Source organism: Lates calcarifer, linkage group LG20 (assembly GCF_001640805.2).
Source record: "Lates calcarifer isolate ASB-BC8 linkage group LG20, TLL_Latcal_v3, whole genome shotgun sequence".
NCBI classification, from domain to species: Eukaryota; Metazoa; Chordata; class Actinopteri; family Centropomidae; genus Lates; species Lates calcarifer.
The window spans coordinates 15,258,151-15,280,806 of NC_066852.1; the positions used below are offsets into that span (position 1 = coordinate 15,258,151).

General features: G+C 41.3%; 2 protein-coding genes across 2 annotated transcripts; one reads left to right on the plus strand and one right to left on the minus strand.

Annotated features, from left to right (window-relative positions):
* Window positions 1-3,961: 3,961 nt before the first annotated feature.
* Window positions 3,962-6,548, minus strand: LOC108894054 (uncharacterized protein C11orf87 homolog). Its single transcript, XM_018692616.2, has 2 exons — window positions 5,948-6,548; window positions 3,962-5,515 (listed from the first exon to the last, which is right to left on the minus strand). Exon 2 carries the CDS (start codon window positions 5,415-5,417, stop codon window positions 4,986-4,988), a length of 432 nt encoding a protein of 143 aa, XP_018548132.1. The 5' UTR covers window positions 5,418-5,515; window positions 5,948-6,548; the 3' UTR covers window positions 3,962-4,985.
* A 9,025-nt stretch (window positions 6,549-15,573) lies between these two features.
* On the plus strand, window positions 15,574-22,543 carry psmg1 (proteasome (prosome, macropain) assembly chaperone 1). Its single transcript, XM_018692132.2, has 7 exons — window positions 15,574-15,796; window positions 16,918-17,021; window positions 18,168-18,313; window positions 19,736-19,798; window positions 20,189-20,387; window positions 21,256-21,386; window positions 22,371-22,543. Exons 1-7 carry the CDS (start codon window positions 15,672-15,674, stop codon window positions 22,446-22,448), a joined length of 846 nt encoding a protein of 281 aa, XP_018547648.1. The 5' UTR covers window positions 15,574-15,671; the 3' UTR covers window positions 22,449-22,543.
* Window positions 22,544-22,656: the final 113 nt, after the last annotated feature.

The following is a 22,656-nucleotide window of genomic DNA, read 5'->3' on the forward strand; positions in this document are numbered from 1 at the left end:
TTAAGTGACCCTGTTACTTCCATTTGAATCACCAAGTTCCCTAAAAACTAACACATCTCTCAGCGATGTGTAGGATTAGCTGTAACCATTCAAACTGGTCAAACTGACGTCAGTGGGAATGACAAGAGAATGGAGGCGGAATAACAGTGTGAGTTTATCAAGTGATAAAACTAATCATGTTTGAGAGCTCCAACACAAAGTTTAAAAGAAAAGCTTTCACCACAGAAAAATTATACAGCCTTTGATCATGGGTGATTTGTTGTTCCTTCTTGGGCCTGCAGAGCAGCGGAGGTACTTGGTAACCTCATAGCCACAGCTTGAACCTGCAGTAATGAAGCATATAAACAGACACTGGTGGTGACAAATCATCTACCTTGAAACTGTGACAGCAGGGGTGAGAACAGGAGCAGTGGTGTCCTCTCTTTCTGACAGTGAACTGTCACTTGTCATCCCTCCGAGCTGAGATATAGAGCGCAGATCCAATCTGCTAATACAGTTCAGTGGAATAATCAGAGTGAGCTCTAAAGTCGAGGGCAAAGTCTCATAAATATGTGGTAACTGAATGCAGGCCTTAATATTTTAGTGGAATATTTTAATTCCCATGGAATCATGCTGTAAAATGCAGAATGTGAATGTAATCAATCCATAATGCAGTTGACTATGAGGTGTTTATCATTCCAGTTTTTTGTCTTCACCCATGGTGCTTTTGTTTAAATATGGCCCTTTGGAGGCTGATGCTCCACAGCAGGCAGGTTGGCAGGCTTGCTGGCAGGGTGTTAGTTTTATATTGAGTGCAACCGGAAACCCATTAATTAGTGCACCCAGTAGTTTACTTGCCAGGCCTTGTAGGAACAACCAGAGTTGTTCTACCACTTCTTGGAGGAAGCCCAAATCTGCAGGCATCACACAGTCTCATTCTCCTGTTAAATACCTGCTGTGCTGAAATCTTTCTCTTCCTGCAGTAATAATTTAAAGGGCCATGCCCATTTTCTTCCATGTTTCTTGTCACTGTCTACAAACCTCATGCTGTATAATTTATAATAATGCTGACCTTCTCCAAAGCAAAGCAAGAACTACAAGTCTGTGTGCGTTCAACAAAGAGACTGCCTGGCACCGAGTGGCAAACCAAACCAATGACTGCCAACTCAAGCAAGTCTTAAGTGTCTGCAGGTTGATCTTCATACTTTACAGAAACGAAAGGAAATCAATGATTGTCTGGAAACACACTGAAAAAAGAGAAAAAAGGCAGTGAATTCTGTATGTGTTCAACAAATTAGATTAAAAAATGATTTACTGAGACAGTCTGAACCATGTCTCAAAAAACCAAGGTTTCTCCAGTCAGTTTAGAAACAAGAACAAGAGAACAAGTTTGAATAAAATCTAAAACCCTTAAAGCTTTTCTAAAGGCCCTATTAGTGGCTGCACTTACTGGAGCCTTACCAATAGTGAGGGCCTAGGGGAAAGGCCAAGAGATTAAATAAATAAAAGTGAAAGTAACTAACTAACTTTCTTATATAGCACTTTACCAAACCATGGATTTTTCAGCTGGGAGTGATTTAACAGCAGATTTTCATTTTAAAACGTTTGTGGTCCTAATTAAATGTGTATAGGTTGTACTAACTGAAGACAAGGTGCTGGTGGTGACATACACAATACACAATCATAATAATGCTATAATGAACAGCCACAGAGGACCTAATCCAGTCACAGGCCAACCAATGCCCCTTGCAAAGTCTATCTGTAGCATAAAGGAGCAGATCCCCTGGGACAACAAAACCCTGAAAACTGGCCTCATTAATTCTAAATTAGGCTATACACAATAACTAGGCTATTCCCAGAGCAAACTTAAATCACACAAAAGTTTCTTTCTCTGTGTCTCTCTAATGTAACTGTGTATGAATGACAACAAATAACACCAGTCCTAATGAATTTATCCTCAAATAATTATCTCCATCATCTTATCCATTCCCAACCACTGACCTTAGCCACTAACCCTAATGACAGACCATCACTGACCTCCACCCATTCCTCACCACTGATCCCCACTCGTTTCATGCCATTGATCTCCATGGATTCCCAGCCACTAACTCTCATTCATTCTTCTATCCAGTCCTAGCCACTGACCTCCACCCATTCCTAGTCACAGAGCTCCATCCACCCCTAACAACAGACCACCTCTGGCCTTGAGCCAATCCTAGCCACTGACTTCCATTCATTCACCAATTCAGAGCCAGCACCTTCTGTCATTTTTTGCCACTGTTCTGCCTCCATCCCTAGCTACTGACCTCCATTCATTTCTCCATCCATTACTAGCCACTGACCACCACTGACCACCACTGACATCCATTCCTAGGCAACTGACCTATATCTATTACTAGACACTGACCTCCATCAATTGCTAGCCACTGCCCTCAGTCATTTCTATTCTCTCTGCCTCCACCCCTAGTTACTGACCTTCATCCATTCCAGACCTCCACCCATTTCTAGCTAATCATGTCCATCACTTCCTTGCAACTGATCACCATTGACCTTCACCCATTCCTAGTCTCTGACCTTTATCAATCCTTACCTACTGAACTCCATCCATTACTAGCCACAGTCCTCCCTCCATCCCTAGCAACTGACCTTCATCCATGTTCTCCACCCATCCCTAGCTACTGATCTCCACCCATTTCTAGTACTGAACCCCACTCATTCTTCACCAGTAACCTCTACCCATTCCTAGTCACTGACCTCCATCCATGCCTAGCCTTCACATTCAATCATTTCTAGCCACTGTCCTCCTTCTAGCCCTGGCTACTGACCTTCATCCATCCCTAGCTACTGACCTCCACCTATCCATCCATCTCTAATTGCCAATATCCATCTAGTTGCCATTAACCTCCATCCATCCCTGGTCTCTTATATCCATTCTTTTCACATCTATCCATTCCTGACAGCCAGCTTCATCCTTCATCGTACTTTGGCATGAATTAGGATGATTGTTTCATGCCACAAATGAATATGTGTTATTGAACTCTGCCTTTAGCTGATGGCAAAATAGAGAGATGTCTCTTTCCATGAGATGGTTGGTAGGCAAAAATAATGTAATTTCTTCTGGTTATGAGTACTACATACGGTGTCTTTTTCATGCGGATAACATATATGATGTTGTGGATCCTAATCTATAAAATGTCCTTAGGGAAACATATGTTTAAAGGTAGTATGCATTAGTCATCTCTCACTGACTTACTTCCAATTTCGTTGCAATGATAAATGATTTCATTCTGTTGCACTTATGCCAATGAGATAAGATAGACGGGCAGTCTGTCAGTGCATCTTCCAGAGCTGGAGCTTTGCCAAAGACTGCTTCATATTCCCAGGCCTTTTTTGTGGGGGACAATTAGGAACATGGTGTCCTGGTACCTGGCCAACACACTGAATGATGCTGATTCACTTCGACTGACCTCCAATAAGACATGCTGTGATGCCACTGCAAGGAGATGTTAAGATTAAGAATGGCTCTTCTATGGATAACCTTCACGTCAGTAAATCACTGAAAGACTGATATTGTCTATATGGTAGTCTTTATTGTATGTACGATGGATCTGATTCTGTATGATATACATTCTATAGTACATGTAGTTCATATGGTCCTACACTGTAAATTATAAAAATTATTAATGCAATGACATGTTTCTTTGGTAGCTATAAGGATCCTTGTGCAAATTCTATGGATCTCCCCTGGTAATGTCATTTACACTACTCTAGTGGAGTGGGTGATGAAATGAAAATCCATCCAAACATTTGCATATTATCAAATATCACCTTCTGTGTACTGTATTATACTGGGTGAAGGATGGGAGTTTTTGTCAGTCAATTGAATATACTGTATAGTTGCACATATACCTGAGTAGTAGTCAAGTTTGTTAGTTAATGGTCAAGCGACTACGTGTTTAAGATTACTGACACACTCAAAGGATTAACATAATGTAAGTATTTATTTATAAACTTTGAATATTACATATTTTCCTTTGATAAGGCAGGTTATATGAACTCCAGAAAGATGACGTTACTGTAAAACATTCCAGCTCTCATAATGGCATACATTTACAGTGAATTCATATAATTAATGACACAGAATTTCTATTAGGCCCACTATGATACAATATGAAGGATCAAAAAAGAGAAAAAAAAGTTGGCTTGAGCTGAAACCCTCTGTTGGAAGGATTCTCAATTTATTACATGTCAGAGAATACATTATAAATACTCGAAAAAGAAAATACTGTATTAGCGCAATAACTTACTATCTGACACATTAAAGAAAAAAACAATCTTATGTGCATAACTACAGCAAAAAGTTTTGCATCCTGTCAGGCTAACTAGAGCTACCTACAGATGTCTAACAGACATTGGAGGACAGTACTTTATGCAAATATGCTAAGTCACTTAATTGAAGGAAAAAATACTACGCAAACAAATAAGCTATTTCTATAGCCTATATGCAGCTTTGCACTGCCTAACAGCACCACAACATCCATAATAGTCTAACTACATACTGGTAGTGTGTCAGAGGACATGCCAAGGAAGATCAGCGAGCCATTATGGTCTGTACTGTGTCACCAACTCTTAATAATTTAACACAACTGTGTGTCACATCCCAGGGAGGATTTAAAGTTTAAACATCTTTGAGGTTTAAACAAGGCTGGGAAGGAGGAAGAGGTCCAGAAGTCAAAGCAGGCAAATACTTTATACAGTCCATAAGGAGTTATCGGTTGGCTAAATACTAGTTTAAGAGGAAGGAGTGTGGCCACATAGCTAACCTACTGTATTTGCCACTGTAGTACTAGTGTAACCTCTAGACCTACTATTCTGCTCAGTATTCTGCATTTATTTTTTCCTGCTGTGTCTAAGTCTACAAGCAGCAGAGATGGGTGTGGGAGTTCTTTGTGCCTTATTGCTTTTCCTGTTAATTCCACAGTCTCATTCCCTGAAGTTGCACTAAGTTAACAGTCAAGAGGAACCGTCTCGTTCAGCGCCTGTTTGTCGTCCTCCGCCACTCCGGTGACGTCCCCGCTCTCCGTGCTCTGGCACGAGAGCTTCTCCTCACATCGCACCGGCCGGACGATGACGCACGGCCTCACGGGTTCCCCGCTCGCCCCGGCGCGCGCGGGGCTGCGACTGTCGCGCTCGTATTCCTCCTGCGCGCGCTGGATCTTCCTGTTCCGGAGCTTCCTCTTGTGGAAGTGGAACGTTGCCAGGGAAACGAAGATGATCCCCACGAGCACGACCACCAGCACGAGGAGCGCGAGGGTGGAGGAGAACGGCGGAAAGAGGCTGAGCTGCTCCGCGCAGGTGCCGTTATTGGCCTGTAAAACCCCGTGACAGCGGTGCACTGGCACCGACAGTCCTGAGGCCTCAGAGGTTCTGGCTGTCATCCGGTCCACCTTTCCCGGCCACTCTTGTCTCTCTGACCCCAGTACCCTTCGTGCTCTCCGGGCTCAGCGCGGTGACACCGGCCCGCGCATGTGGTTACCTGCACCGAAAAGAAGACACATGAGACCCCGCTCATCCACCACCAGAGGAGACTGCCTATCAGAACCACCAGAAACCCGCCCACAGACCCTCATTAACTGGCCCAGGCCACTTTAATAACACCAATTTGAAACCATTAACACGGGGAATGCGCACCATTTAACACTAAGCTTAATCACACGTTAGATAAAAATCGGACAAACTGATGGTGTTATGAATGTTAGATGAGGTAAAAGTCGGGACAATACATCATCTATTGTAATATGTAGGCCTGCAAGATTTAGTCTAACAGAAGCCATCCTCTCCTACACTCCACGCAGCAGCCTTTTAGGACGAGACTGTCCGCTTTACGCAGAGGATAATGTCTGCATTTGTTCCATCTCAAGCTTACACAGCCTATTTAAACAAAGGGAGGAAAATACCGAATTCTTACCTGATGAAATAGTCAGTAGGGGGAAGAGTCCGTGAGTGGAGAGCCGATGTGTGTAAATGGGAAAACTGGATCGCGGTGACGCATTTCATACAATGTGATGCTGCTGCTGAGCTCCGATCATCCAGGACGCTTTGATTGCCGCAATCCACTCAGTCTGCATCCAGGACGGCGCTGTCCCCCCTCGCTAAACGCTATGAGTAACGGGCGGAAATCCCTCAGTATGCATCAAAGTGGGTTTTAAAAATGCGATTAGAAGAGAGCTGCGCCCTGGTTTTCCTAGAAAAGCGTCCCCTCCTCCGGTCATCCGCTGCTCCACTCAGCATCTGAATGAAGAGCTGCAGCTGCATTAAAGGTCCCGTATACCAGTCAGCTGGCAGGGCTGGGTTTTTTTTTCTTCTTCAAATGTAGTCTATGAATTACCAACACTACAGCGCCTGTGTTTCCTACTAATGACTACACTGATAAATGCTTAGTAGTTACACTTAAATCAAATAATGAATAAACAAAGGTAAATTAGTTTCAATTTTATATCCAGATCGGCAACCACTGGCATTCTTGAGGGTGTGGTCAGTCAAATGCTGCAAACCTACATGATTTGAAGCGTTTGAAGCGTTTAAGCCTCATTATGAGGGTTGCAGATAATGCCCAGCTGTCATGCATTCATTTGAATCAGACTAAGTAGTCTATAGGAGCGTTAGTTATCAGCCTTTTCTCAGAATCTTAGAAAAGAAAAGTTGGTTGGTTTCTAGACATCACACCCTGCTGCTCTATGTAATTTCAGAGGCATTATACAATATACACACACGGTAAACATCAGTGTATATTTATCACATATTTACAGCTGAAAATTGCTTAAACTATAAATCAAACCATAATGAGTACAATCACTCTGTTCATTAAATACCACTGAAAGCTGTGTCTGCCGGCTCTCAAAATAATTTACATCAGCTTGATATGTCTAAACATGCTGTAAATTTCATGTTACCGAGGTTTTGTCAACCTAAAGGAGCCAGTCCTTCGCAAAATCTCAGCCTTTACTGAACTCCATATGAGAGTCCTAGTGCCTTAAAAAGACTATAGAGCCTGAAATGGCAGCTGTAATGTTTGCCGTGTCCTAATCTCCATCTCAGACTTTCTCTCAGATCAAACTTGGATTTTCTGACTCAGTGATGATGATGACGAATGAATCCAAATCTGTGATACTTTCCCTTTTAGATACCCTGATAATCTTCGTAAACTTAGAGCAGTGATGAATTTCACTTTGGATTTAAGATGATCTGTAACAGGCTTAATAAGCATGAGGAACCTTTTGTTTCCGCATTAAAACTACTCAGGAATAATACTTGTCACACCTCCTCTTTTAACACGAAACACGAAAGTCACTTGAACTAAGTTTGAAAACCACTAATTTAGATCACCAGCAAACTGAGCTCACGCACCTCCTCCCTGACTGGAAGATTACTGCAGGCAGTGTGACATGCACTCCAAATATAGAAGTGTGGGTGAAGGAGAACACAGCAAGGAGACGTCTCTACAATGAGGCCACACCTTGACCTACTGAGGCTTTAGAGCCACTGACGCCATTTCTCCATGCAAGAAATCATTTTCCATTTTGTGTTTTTATGTCTGATTGTGTTGGCAGAACCAGAGTTTCTTGGTGTTGTTCCATACTTCATGCAAATTCTAAGCAGATTTAACTATGTGGTGTGTTCCCACTCAAAAACTAGTAAAGAAGGCATGCCAAAAAACAAACAAACAAAAAACTGGACTGGGCTATTTCCTCATGAGGCACTGCACTAGGAAACTGGAGGGCATGCTCACAGATGTAAAACATCACAAAATAAAAATAAAACTGAACAACACATAAACAGGAAACAATGAAATCTTTCTGATGTCTGTTTTGTGAATTGATTCATACGGATTCATATTTGTTGAGCCGGGTTGTGTGCTGGAAAACCAAACCAGTGAGTTCCACACACAGCTGATGTGAGCTGTAGGTTCAGGTGATAATTCTCTGTAGGTTCATCACAATGAGCAACCCCCTTCACATGCAAGTGGTCATGATCCGTTGTTAATATGTAAATATTGAATTATTGATATTTGATGGTGAAGGAGAGCTCATGCTTAAAGTGGACAGTGACAGTGTTTTACCATCCACCACCTGACTTTCCATCTTCCTGCATAAAGAGCACACTACTTTCTTCACTGGTGCTGAATTTGGCAATGGATTGTAAATCATGACGGGTTCGAATGACTAAACATCTGCAGCGTGATACTACAGGGTCACAGGATATACTGGATCTCAGTTGTCCAGGTGGACTCCGGGTACTTTGATGCCATCAACCACATCTACATCCTTTGATGGAGACAGGGGACGGGGGGAGTCTTGTCCCTTCTTAAGTCCACCACAGCCACTTGGTCTTGATGATGTTGAGCTGCAGATGGTTCAGCTCACACCACTCGACAAACCTATCCTGTATTCAGCCTCTCTGTTCTTGCAGAAATCATATTCATGGAGTGAATGTTGTTAAACCAACTAGCCATTTAACAGGAGTTTGTCTTCACTAAAGTTTTATAAATGTGGTGATTCTTATAGATTTATCTCTCACACATCAAAAAGAATATTTCTTAATATTCCAGATGATTTCCTTCATAGGTTATAATGAGCTTATTTTATGATTTGAATTTGTTTTCTGTAAATCTGGCTTTTGGGGTTTTATTACACTGCAGTGGCTCATCCATTTTCCTGATTTTTTCCTAATCCAACCATTTGTAATTTTAAAAAGGTGTTTTGAAGTAAACCATCAACAGTGAGCTTGGAGGAAATTTCAGCATTACTTTAAGACTTAGCCTTAAATCTTAGAACTTTTTTTTTCTCAAAACTCAGATTTTTATCTGAGTAATCTCCAAATTCAAGAGATTTTGCAGCACAGTCCCTCAGTCAGGGTAGATTACAATGCAGCATGATGTCTAAAATATATTTAATCAGATAAAGGCCTCTGCGCTGTTTTGCATTCACACCATAAAACGTCTGAGATTCTCACAGTAATTTCCCAGACTTACTTGTGGACATGCTCCATCACCAGCGGGGCTCCATGAAAAATGAATGGCCTTGGAGAGAGTGAGGGTCCCTGGATGATGAACTCGCCGTAGATGAGTGCATACTGAAAGATTTATACAACTATTCATGCACAGTTTAAAGCATGGCATATGTTTGAGGGCTGTTAAATGGAGAGTGATTACAGCACTTATTTTAATATTCATACATGTCCGCTCAGCTGCTCAGGTCAAACTGACCCACATCAGACTGGGGACTGAACACCAGCCACAAAGGAGCTGCTGTTATTCATATTCATAACCTTCAAATAAATCAAATCATTTTATATTTAAAAAAAACCCCAAAGCCTTTCTGGGGCCCAGGATGTCAGTATAAACTCAAAAAGAGATTAAAAAAAACAGGCTGCAGAGAACAAGTAGATGCATTTTCTGGTGAGTTTTGGGGTTTGTTAGGTGATATCACAGGATGGAGTATAAACAGCACTTTTAAGGACATTTGGTGTGTCATGTCTACACATTTTAAAGTTTTTGTGTGTCATTTAATGCAGTTTAGTCTCCTATGTTTCTGTTGTGAAGAAAAGCCCAACCAACAGCACAGGCTTGTTGAAACACCATGAAACGTTAAGGTGAGATGGTTAGCCAGTGATGATGGGGTTAGGATTAGGGTTAGGGTTAGTCAAATGTGCAGTGACAGCTTGTGAAATGCCTTTAGAAACTGATGTGTTATTCACGTGCCACTAGGTGACACCAGGAGAAGGAGTATAGGATAAGCCCAGCAAGGCCTCTGCAAACAAATGACTTCACACAAAGTGTCATCCAGCCACGTCCTAAGGTAAAAGTATTTATACCTGCTGAAAACTTGGCATTGTGGCCTCGCCCTGGCTGAGTCCCACTGCCTCCCCGATCTCCAAGAACACTGTGTCTTCTGTGTATCTTTGCAGTCTGGACGTGATGAATCGTACAAATGAAGATAATGGTGCACACATTCAGACAGACTCTCCTTGAAAGGCTTCTCAGGGAGCTACACTCGGGTCGTACGCGTGAAAAACGATAAAGTAGTTGTGTGAAGAATGGAAGAAAAAAAAACAGCTTGAGAGAGAAGTTTAAACCCTGTTCAATTTCACACCTCTGCACACTGTACACCACCAACCCAGCACCCAAACAGCAGTAGGTTTATCAGTGCATTTTCACTGCCTGCTGGGGCTGGAAACAAGGTCGATGAGAGAGCGCGAACCACAACAATGAGGTTGTGGACCATAAAACCAAAACAATGAATTGAAAGATGCTAAAACACTCTGTGGAGCTGAAGGGGACTGCAGAGTCAAGTGATAATTCTCTGTGGGTTTATGTTACCACTGTGAACAACAATTTTCACATTACACAGTCAGTTGATTGATTGTTAAGATAAAAAAATATTGATTATAGCAGCTTTAAATGTTCTTGTGGATCTCTACAGGATTCCTTGAAAGAGCCAAAGTTAAAAATTCTTATAGTTTAGATGATTAACAGCTTCATTATAAACCCAAACTATGACTGAAACTCCATTTTTCTCTTTCTTAATGACACTGTATATTATGTGTCTGCCTATTATTGAGCCATTCTGTTCTCTTCCAGTGCCAGAGTGTTCTGACTGCAGCTTGTGTTAATCAGGATTATTAACTGTAATGAGAAAGGTTTGTGGGCCTGAATGCTAAACATATACTGATGCACACACGCGCGCGCTCACGCTGTCCACTCAGTGTGTGTGTGTGTTTGTGTGACATTAAATGTGTTCATATGAAGGAGCTGATATCTTTAAAGCTGCAGGCCATCTCCAGGCAGGAGCAATCCTCTTGATATTCCCTCCACGCACACACCACTGCTTTCACTGCAAGTCTCTGTCAGCAGAATTTCTAATGAATTGCACAAAAGCCGGTTTACCATGCATGCACCCATGCATGCACACACACACACACCCATACACACACACACACACACACACACACACAAAAAAGACACAGGCCAACTTTCCTTTTGTGCACAACAGAAATGGCTTAAGGAAAGAATGAATGAAGCTCTGGTGCACGCAGAGAGGAAATGTCTTCCACAAATTGATTTTTCTTTTTTCTTAATGATTATCCTGTCCCCGAGCATTGGTGTGTGACATGGTGTGTGCATCTATTATGAGGATTTTACATTTTTGCATTGTAATTGAAGACATACAACCTCCCTGGTTTGCTCCTCTTGTTAATGAGGGTCAGTAACTTAAGAGAAATGTATGTCGACTATTTAGATTTTTAAAGTATTGTACTTATTTTGGCTTTTCTGGACAGTAGTGAGAGTAGTAGTAATGACAGTAGAGGTAGAGACAAGAAATGCACGGACAAAGTGAGGGTTATCACATGCAACAAAGGAGTATGCTGAAACATTCTTGGCGAAAAAGAGATGAATTATTGCTCAAGATATATAATTATTACTCATGACCCTGTATGATCAAATCCAGGGTACCACCCTCTTCAGAGTGTGGGCCGGATGAATACTTACAACCACCCATAACTCTTTCAGCACACAGATTAGCATGTGAGAACTGTTCTGAAATAAACTTGAAAAAATGTGAACTTATCGCTTAAATTGCTGTTGACACTGTGTCTGAGAGGTGTTGATTGAACTCAGTGTCAGGGGTCTCTCCTGCTAATTGGTTACACGTTTCTCAATACTGGATCACTTTTTCAACCCTCACAGTTTTCTGAACTACCAAGACTTTACCAAGACATTAATACATGTGACAGCGTCAGCTCACTCCACCAGAGCTCCAACACTGACCCAGTGAAATTCATGTGATGCTGCTGGTTTATTCAACATTTTGATCAATCCAGGATGCCCAGCAGCTTTCAAAGGCTTCCAGTCAAAGCAACTATAATCACTATTTTTAGAATAATAAAGTCCAAAATGACAATGTGAAAACAATGCAACTGTAAATAATGTGCCTCCTTACAAAATGTGTCAGAGAAATGTAGCAGGATTCCAGCAAAGTACTTTAATATACTTTATTTCAGGACAGTGCTTGTCAACCCTGTTGTTTGTATTCAGCTACAAGTTCCTGTCTACATCACACCTTCAGTCCTCTCCTCAACTGCACATATGCTCAGGCATCTACCAAACGGTGATCAAACTGGTGATTCTTTTGAGGACCAAAAAGGCAGGAGGGCGGAGGAGGCAACGTTAGGGCAACTCTTTTTTTTTATATTTCCTGGTTCCCATGCATCTTGTTCATATGAGTACAAAATTTCAGGCTGATATGTAACAAATAATCTCATGGAGCTGATGACAAACATGTTGACAAGCACCACCAAAGACAAAGTGAGAGAATTTGATGGATATTCTTTTACGCCAGTCTAAGCAGTTAATTAAATTCAGTTAAATGAAAAGGTGAATTTACAGCTAAAAAACAATAGTCTCAGTCAGTAGACCTGTTCATATATATTTTTAATAAAACCTCAAATTTCTGCAAGCATCCCTTTCCTCACAGTTTTTCAAAGACGTTATATCGATCTTTTCCTCCGCTGGTGGATGCCACATCATCAGCAGTTCACCTTTTCCACCCACCTCAAGGCACCGTGAGCGTTGTCAGAGCCCCTTTTCCATTTACACACAAGTTCACATGAATAAAACCCCCACTTTGTTCTGAAGTGATCACACCCACAGTTGGTGAATAATTCTGTTCCTAAGCAACTGATCCTCTCCGTGTGGGGTTTGCATGTTCTCTGCGTGTCTGCGTGGGATTTCTCCAGGCGCTCCACTTTTCCTCCCACAATCCACAGACAAGCAGCCGAGCTGGAGTGCATATTTTAAATTGCCCCCTACATGTAAATGTGAGTGTTTGTAGGTGGTTTGATACAATGGGTGCCTGGCTTATATAAGTGTGTGTGAAAGGCTCTATCCCTTTGTGACAACTGTGAATATGGAAATAAATGTTGGACTGATGAACACTCAAAGATCTAATGTAGTTTTTTCCAATAACCCTTGGGGGCAAGGGCCAGTTAAAACAGGATTTATACTCCTTCCGACAAGAGGACCATGGCATGGTTATTCATAAAATATATCACGTTGCTCCTGATTCATGTCGTAACTAGAAGGATTGTGTGTAGCTTATTGCAGAGTGTTACCAGTTTCATTGCATTAGAAAGATGTTTCAGGCTCATAATGAGCTAATATAATAAACTATAAATTGTTTATCAGTGACTGTGATTAGTTACGGTTAAAGACAACATGTAACACAAAATAAATGTTCCATGTTCTGTGTATCCTTGTATAAGTGGTTAGTTCTGTTATCTCTTGCTATGGTTCAGTATGTCAAAAAAGATTTATTTATATATCAAAATCCTCTCCATTTCTGCAGATGTCATGGAGGAAGAAAAACTAATTTGTTCTCAATTTGCTCTCAAATTTAAAAAGTGCGTGCACAAATTACTAATTCGTGCCCTTGAATTATTTAATTTATGCACATGATTTAACTGACAGGACGTCAGTTAAAGGGACAGGACGTGGAGGAGGAAGGGAGTCAGGGAGTGGGAGTTTGGGGGGGGGGGCTTTTTTTTTTGTTATTTAACCACTGCCCATTAAAATGTCTATGCACGTCCCTGCCAACCAGCATGGCAGTCTGGCCAGTAGGAGGGATCTGCTGCTCTTGACCAAAGTGTAGGACAGAAGCAGAGAAGGAGCGAGCCGCTATCACCGTCCTCAGGCTTTGTTGTCGTTGAGGCAAAGAAAAAACAAAAAAAATGTAGATGTTTTTTTGTGCTCTGACTGTCTCGTCCTGCTCTCTTTTTAATGGTCAGTGGTGTGGTGACATTCCCTGTTCGTCCTCTTGACATTCCTCTCTTGTTGTCTCAAGCCCGTCGGCTTTTCTGTCCCTCTCTCCCTCTCTCTTCTATCAATTATATTAACAGCAGCCCGAAGCTTCCTACTAGCATGTTGCTCCATTTTGTGACAGGAAACCTTTCTGCTGTTACTTTATGGCCCCCTGCTACATTATTGCACTGCACTGGTAATAGAGCTTACTCTCTATTCTACTCCAGGCTTTGCCCTGCAATCCAATTTGTCTTTCCAACACTAGGCATTTTCTGGTGACAATGAAGTATGTTTATGGCCGTGCTGATGTCATCACATTTCTGTTTGTCCCTCATCTCCCAGGGCACAGCTTACAGGAAAATGAATTATACAACACAATGGAAAGGATGGATGTTCTGCAGTCAACTTGAGGCCAATTTGCCCTAACATGACTTGGCTTATGTTTCCGGCTAGCAATACAACTAGAAGTGATCTGCCAGCATCCTTTAGAAATTATGTTTTCGAGCTTTTTTCCTCTACTTGTGTTAATAATGTATTACCAGTAAGACGCTGGTGGAGTCATGTGATACATCAAGTTTACCCTTGACGTACAACGTGGCACGGAGGCCAGAAATAGCACATCAAGCTTTCCTACACTAATTGTTAGTCATATTCAAGCCTCTATGCATTGTATAACCACGCACAATGTGAATTCACTGTAGAACCACAGCCTTGAATCATTCATTGATTTAAGTGAACAGCTCAGGCAGAAATATGTTGGACAGGCAGTACTCATGCATACAGCCCTGGGCTTTGAGCTTCCCACGAGGACCGTGTGAAGCGACTGGTGTTGCACTTCTCTGCGTGCATGGTCAGTGTGTTTGAGCTGCTCAGCTGAGGGTTTTTTCTGTGCATTTGAAATATTTAGTAATTTTTTCATTCTTTATCATGGTGAAAATTCTGATTAAAGGCTAGGTTCACATCTTTTCAAAACTAACATATGTAAAGTTAAATAATTATTGATTCCAATAATGTTCATACATGGCCCTGAAAAGACCTGGACCTAATAGGATTCCACTGTAAGTGATGGGACACAAAATTCAAAGCCGTTGTTCTGGATGTAAATGCATTTTAAAGTTCAGCTGAGGGTAATGAGAGGCTTCAGCAGTCTTCAAGTCAAGTAGGTATCCAGTGTTTTTAGTATGAAATTCTCTGGGAGTTTCCCTAGATAGTGTTTCCTTGCTGGGCTGCAATGTAGTGTGAAACACAAGGAGGGAGTTTCATACTAAAAACAATCTAATTTTAGAATAGCAATAAGGACCAGTTTGGACAAAAGGGACATTTGCAGTGACTGAAAGCTCTTGTCACATGGGTGTGTGAGTATTGTGTTAAGAAGTCTTGAGCACGTACTTTAATATAATATGAAATATGATTAAGCCATAAGTCATACTGCTCTTTTAGCTGGAGGATATTTACAAACTGTATCTCAAAGACCTTTGACCATATTTAGATATCTTTATTATATTTAAAGATGTGGTGATCAATCAATGTTTCTCTAATGATGAGTCAAATTACAATCTGTACATGTATAAGTATGAATGTGTATATGTACTATGTATCTACCAAGTGTATACACATATGTATCTCTTATCTATTTTTTTAACGCAATGTCTCTGCTTTCTTTCCTTCTTGGTTTAGGTTTGTGGAAATTGTGCTTTTACTCTTAAGTACTCAAGGGTTAAGTCGAGACTTTTATTCTGAAGGTGCGCTGCTGCCGGCGGAAGTGGCGGGTGCATGTCATGGCTGAAGGTCTAAATCAGTAGCCAAACTTTCGCTTCTCTCTGGAAACACATTGATCATGGCGACGTTTTTCGGTGAAGTTTTGTCGGCGTATTCTCGGGCCGTGGAGGAAGAAGAAGACGACGAGGACCTCGAAGAAAACGAAGAAGATGAACAAATCCGCAGAGAGCTGGAGGAGAAGAGGTAAATAACGTTAGCCAGCTAGCATGGAAAGACGGGAAGTGATTAGTCAGAAAGCATGGGAGTATTAAAGTCGATTAGACGGACAGTCAACTCCAGTGAAATAAACATGTGAAGTATCTCGTAGTAGTAAATGTGTATGCGGCTCCCATCCATTTACGCCATCCCTTCATAGACATCCATCTGTCGGCTCCTGCTAGCTGACATGACACATGAAATTCTCTTCTGGTATAAACACCAGTGGTCATCAGTGGTCCACCAGGAGCCAAAACCAGATCCTCTGAGACAAACATTATTTCTGAGGTCCTGGTTAAGGTTAGGCGTAAGGTTAAGGTTAGGGTTTGGGCAAGGCTGTCCACAGATTCCCTGAAAATGTTACACGTGCAACAATATCAGGTATTTTACATCTAAATCCATCAGTCTAGAGCTAAGACAAACTGATGATCGGAACTCTGGTTGTAGTTGTTCAATTAAGTAAAATGTGCAAATTATCTCTTGTCAAAATGATCACTAGCACTGATCCCAGATTAACTTAAAAAATGTAACCTTATGACAGATGTTTTTTCCTCTCAAGTGTCAGATTTAGCTAAGGTTTATCATGCCTGTTTATGTTCAAACAAATATGCAGTTAAATTATCACCCAGCAATTGCCACACTGTGAACCTGGGGCTTCTGGGGGCCCTTGGGTGCCAGCCTTGACTACAATAGAGTAAAAAGGTACAATATTTCTATCAGAAAAGTAATGGAGTAGCAGTACAAAGTAACTGGAAACGTATAAAATACCTCTAATTGTTAGTAAATGTTCGCCACGTGGAGTGTGTTCTGGTTTTGTGTCCTTATTGATTGAAGAGGATTAATTTGAGTGGACAAAGATTGTGTTAATAAAGTGTGAGAGAAAGTAGTGAAATAAAAATCCTGGTTGAAATCTGCAGGAGTGACCTGCATGTAAATACTTGATTTAAGGAGCTAATAGTGGTTACTTGGTTCTCTGCACTGGTCATTTTGTACCACATCCTGCTGCTCTTCTGTCCTTCCAGTTAATTGCCAGCACAAATGGAGTTTTCAGTTGTACAGTCTTCTCCAAAGCTGTTCATCCTTCTCTAACCCACATTACTGTTCATCAGGGAGGTTCATCTGCACTGGAGGCCTGAAGTCTCTGAATCGCTGAGGTCTGGAAACAAGTTGCAGTGTTCAGACTTTGTCCTCGCCGTGGGACACAACGCTGCCAGTAAGTGGCTCCTGTATGCAACATTACCTATGATGAATCCCTGTAACAGCACACTCAATATTATTACAGATCAAATGAAACTTTAATGATGTGGAAATTGGAACGTAGAGGAGTCAAGTGATGGTTGCTCTGCTTAGGGGTATCACAGCATGATCTCCAAGAATGTTTTTACTTTAGCCATGAAAGGTTAACTCAGGTATTTTTTAACCTGGGCCTTATTTCTCTTCTGTTTTTGGGTTTAAAAATGATTGATGGGGCAAAAATCTTTGGAATCAGTACATTACTGAGCAAGAACAGTGTACTCAGCCACCAGGAACAGCTGCTATAGTGTAATCCAACTGGGCAGTCGTCCATGTCAAAGCACATTCACTAAAGTGCTTGTTTCTGCCACTGACAGGCTCAGATTGTTATTATAAGTGTCTGACAACATTGTATATAGGATTCTACAGAGATAAATCCTTTTTGTTCAACCAGAAACATTGCTGTATATCTCAACCAGACTCCATTGACAAAATTAGTAGTTTTACTGAGCATGTCATACTTAATAATAAACTGAATTTTAGACAGTTAAGTAAATGAATTTCTCACTTGTGCCATGAAAGATACTATGTCTCTCTTGTGGTAATATGCACTGTTAGTACTTCAGGTTGTGTTTGTTGATTCACAGTATTACAGACCTGTCTCGCACCAGGGAAAGCACAGCTGTGATTACTAATACTGATGATAACTCCATCCCATGTAGTTTGTCAGTAAGCCAGCAGGATATGGGCCTGGGGCGCTGCACACACTGCGAATATAATCCAGCAAGCCATTAATAATAGTAGGGCAACAGCAAATATTTGACGAGTCACCTGATTATTTTTTTCAATTAATTGATAAATAATTTTGTTTTAAAATGTTAGAAAGTATTAAAAAATGCCAGCCTAATAAGTTTCTTATGATCAACTAATCAATTGATCCATTTGTTGTTTCTGTTTTAAATGATAATAGTTACATTTTTCATTGTTTGGTTTCATATGTTTAATACAGGTCTGTCCGTGGCTTCAGATTATATGTGATTGCATGTCAGATACAGCAAACAGAAAAAAACACACCAATCAGAAACGGTTACACATGAGCTGTTGCTGAGAGGATCTGTCTTCGCAGGGTTTCTGTCAGTGTACGTTCTCACCTCCGCAAACTGGGACACAGTTGGACATGCATCAGTGTGGAACGAGAGGAGCCGGGCTGTAACCGGGCAAACCAATGAGGAGTCGGCGTGTATTTTCTACAGACACAAGGACAACCCATCAGTGAGTGACACACTGAGCAAAATATCTGAGAACATTGCTTCAAAATGTGTCTGCTATTTCACGAATCCAACAGAAAGAATAGGTTGATGGCTGATGTAAAGTCATGAATCACTCAGTTTAATGAGTCTGCTCCTTGATAACATTTACTCTTGCATATTAAGAGAACATTACAATGGCAGCGCTCAGTTTATTGTCATGCTACAAACACATGACTTCTTAAAGGAAAAACATGAATGAACTGGTGGAGAAACAGAAGCAGTGCAGACTGGAAACGGAAGTAATAACCAGCCTCAAGTCTACTGTATCTCATTTTATATATGGTTACATCCTATGTAACTGAGACAGAAGTGTTTTCACAGTAATGCATTTCAAGTATAAAACGTGGAACCAATTTCAGAAGTAGGCCATGACACACAGGATTAATAAGCCCTGGTAATCTGTCGTCCCGGCGTCTCCTGCATAAACTGTCACAATACAGAGTTATGACCCTACCATTGTGCAGACATATATGTGGTACCACAGTCATGTGTGTTTGCACTGTGCTGAGGAAGCTGCAGATTTATCACGTCTTCTCCTGCTGCCCTGAGATGGTTGCAGAGATTTAATGAGCTGAAGGAGGAGGGTTTCATATGGTGTAAAGCGGCTGTTGAGATCAGATACTGAAACAGTCTTTACTGGTTACTGAGATTCATGTCATCATGACCTTCAGCTTTTCTGTCTTACATCACAACCTCAGGGTTGTGTAGTGTTGGTAGGACAAAATAAGACATATGAAGACATCACTTTGTGCTCTAGAATATTGTAATGGACATTTTTTTATTGCTTTTTGATGTTATATAGAGCAAACAACTCATCTTGACAAACAATTAATCTGCTGATTAATCAATAATGATTTTATTGGTTGAAGCCCTGATATGGATAACAACCTCCCCTGGTTGGAGAGTATCTAACTAACTGCTATTCTGTAGTTGTGGTGCGTTTGTTTTATTTTTCCCTTGTTGATAAGCTCACCAAATTGCCAGCTGAGTGACTTTACTCTAGATGTGGCTCTGAAACATCTGTCTTCAGCGTCACCTCACACATTTTTCAGCAAAGTAATGACACCTCTCTTTGCGCTACCTCATTTGAATAAAACTCTCACCTGTTTGAGTCTCCTCTGCTTTGGGCGCTGCACTGCTCTACAGGAAAACACTACTCAGACAGGCAAAGCGAATGTCAAGCTCAGGAACAAATCAAACTGTTCCACAGATGCTTGGAACTTGCTCCATGAAAATTGAGCTTTATGTTTGACTTCTTCATTTGATTCATCATCCATCAGTGTATCGGTCCTTCCTGTTTCTTAATTACACCACATACAGACATAAGTGTGTGTTTGATCCACAAATGCTGAATAAAATCTCTCTTGCATTCCTTTCCCTGAAGGTTGTGATATGCCAAGTGACTTGCTACATTGCAGAGGACCAGCTTTTTCAGTGGACAGAGAAGGTATGTCATTTGGATGCCACTGTGATTAAAATATTTTAATATGTAGAGAAGTTTGGGGCATTTTGTAATCCTTTATCATTACATATACACTCAGTGGCCATTTTATTATTTACATCTATATACCTGCTTGCTTACCTGCTAATTAACCAGCCATGTGGCAGCATCTGAGTGCCTAAAAGCATGCAGTCGGGGTCAGTTGTTGTTCAGACTAAGCATCAGAATGAGCAGTTTTAGAAAGGTGTCCCTACAGAGAGTTTAGTTAGGTAACAATAGTAAAAGATTACCACGTAATTAGATTACAATGGTCAAAATGAAACATGCAGATATTCTTCAGTTTAATCAACGTGGTAAGGGTGATCCTGACTGTGTGTGTGTCTCTGTCTCTTGTAGGTTTTTGACTGCCTGCAGCACAGAGAGCTGAATGTGACTGTGCTGTCCGATAGCTCTGTGGCTGATTACAAGACAGCAGACTATCTGTGCACCAGCTCCGCTCCCTTCCTGCGCTCTATCCACACCGGTACCTTCAGTGGTCAGCCTGTTTGCCAGGCACTGGAGCAACCCAACATAATTACTGGGCTTCCAGCTGCAGGTAATACTACTGTGCACCGTCAGTTTCTCTCAATTCAGGTGTCTCAACTTCTCAAACTCGCTCTGGCTGGGTTTTTCTGTTTACCTCTATCAAACTTGCAAACATCCCACATTTTTAATGTTGAATGATAAGCTGCAATCTGTGAAATTACATTTGTGGTCTACATAGTATGAAACAACATGCATGATCACAAATTTATCTTGTATCCACATGGAGCTGCCCGTTGTTTCAGGTCTCTCAGGGCTGTTTTTGGAGTTGGAGGTTTTTAGTTTGACACCAGCCTGACTGTTGACAGCTCTGCTCTGTAGCTGGCGAAGGTAATGTTAGCTTCACAGACCGACACGACAGATGGCTTCACAGCTCTGAGTCCTGGAGGTCTCACTTCAGAGCTTTTAAGGTGATAAGCCTGAAACGAAATTATGGTGTGCTTAAACGTCAGTGGTAGTCTTTTTGTTTTGGCTATAAATCCAGCTTTAGCCAGGTTTGACTCTCTACTCCTGTTGAAGTGTCCTTGAGCGAAGACACTGGACCCCAAATTGCTCCTGATGTGTGTATGTGGGGAAAAAACTGTAAGTGGCTTTGGACAAAAGGATCTGCCAGCTGAATGAAATGTAGCTCCATTAGGCTCCTCTCCACTCACCGAGAACACATAGTCTTGCATCCTGATTTGGTCATTTTAGTGCTGGTGCACTTAAAGTCCCAAACAAACCGATGTATCATCAGGATGAAGAACTCAAATCCTCGTCACCGAGTACTCACCGATTACATGCCTCATGTCGAACCGTCTGGTTGTCATCAATTCAGATTTTTTTTCGTTGTGTAGTCATCGGATAACCTTGCGTTCTTATACTTTGTGCTGTTTCATCAGTACTGAATCACTGCCAGGTCCACCGCATCGCCACTGTTGTTTACCAGTGTTACAGTGATGTCATCGGCCCTGACTCTGTCACCATGGAGACCTACAAGCCTGCACTAACAAAGCTCGGGAAGTCCATACAGGTGAGCTGATTTTCTTTTTATATCTGAGGGGGCTTTCAGAAGGTCGGAGCGGTCAGGAAGAGGAAGAGAGCAGATGCTCCACCTCATTTAAAGTTTGTCAGATATCTGAAATGAATGAAAGATGCACAGAGCGGCCAACATCTATGAAAGAACTGTCAGTGCTGAGTTGAGCCTCTGGCCACACCCCAGTCAATGACACTACTGCAGGTTTTGACAGTTAAAGGGAATAGAGTTGCAAAGTTTGAGGAGCTGTTGGTTCCAGAGGTGTTTTACCCTGTTCTGTATTTCCTTTCAGTTTTATTTTAAGGTGTGTCCTCTGTGTCACTAAACATAGAAACTCAGCACTGTCCCAGATAATGTAATGAACCTGTAGGTTTCTTATGTTTATGTGTCAGTTTGGCATGGCGCACAGTTCTAAATTCTACGATACCCATGATTCTCTGCCACTGTTACTATGGGTAAGAAGCCAGTCAGAGTTTACTGAGAGTTTCATAACATTAAAATCGCTGGCAGAGTCATGTAACACTGGCTGAAGGGGGAAAATTACTTTTATTTTCACATCACAGATAAATACATGGTCAGAACTGCAACAAGCTTTGATGCACAGTGAGGGAATAATTTGCAATGCCCTCCTTCACTTCCCCTCTGCACTTGATGTTATGTAGGACCCATGAGTGGCCACTTAATAAAAAAGGGGTCAGGGTCTCCTGAGGAGGAGATGGCATTTTCAGCAAATAATGCAGCATGTCATTAGATGAGTGCATCAAAGTCCTCAATGATCATCAAAATAAATTATATTTATGTGGCACTTTTCTAAGTGAAGGTTGTAGATATCTCCTGATGCATACTCTTGCAACTGCCCAAGGTAAATGGGTTGGTATTTGCGGCTTGCCTTTACATCATAGTTCAGTCAATCTCATGGAAATCTACTTGACTTTTCAGAGTACTTACATCTCAATTCCCTGCATTTCTTCCTCTCCTCAGGTGGATTGTTCTCCAAGCACAGACATCCTCCGCAAGTTTGTCAAAACCACCGACATTCAGAGTAATCTTTATATCTGAAAATGGCCATATTGCTCACTGAGCGGTGCAATTGAGTTCTATTTTCCTGTGGTAAAATACTGTCATTTTTTAAATAAAGAAATTAAGTAAACACAGCCTTTGTTCAACTGTAAGTGGTTTAATGATTGACTTAATTTACACAGTTTTCCTTCCATCAATAAGTGGTTTTATTAGTTTCTAAAGAGAGGGGTATTGTAATTGGCATGTA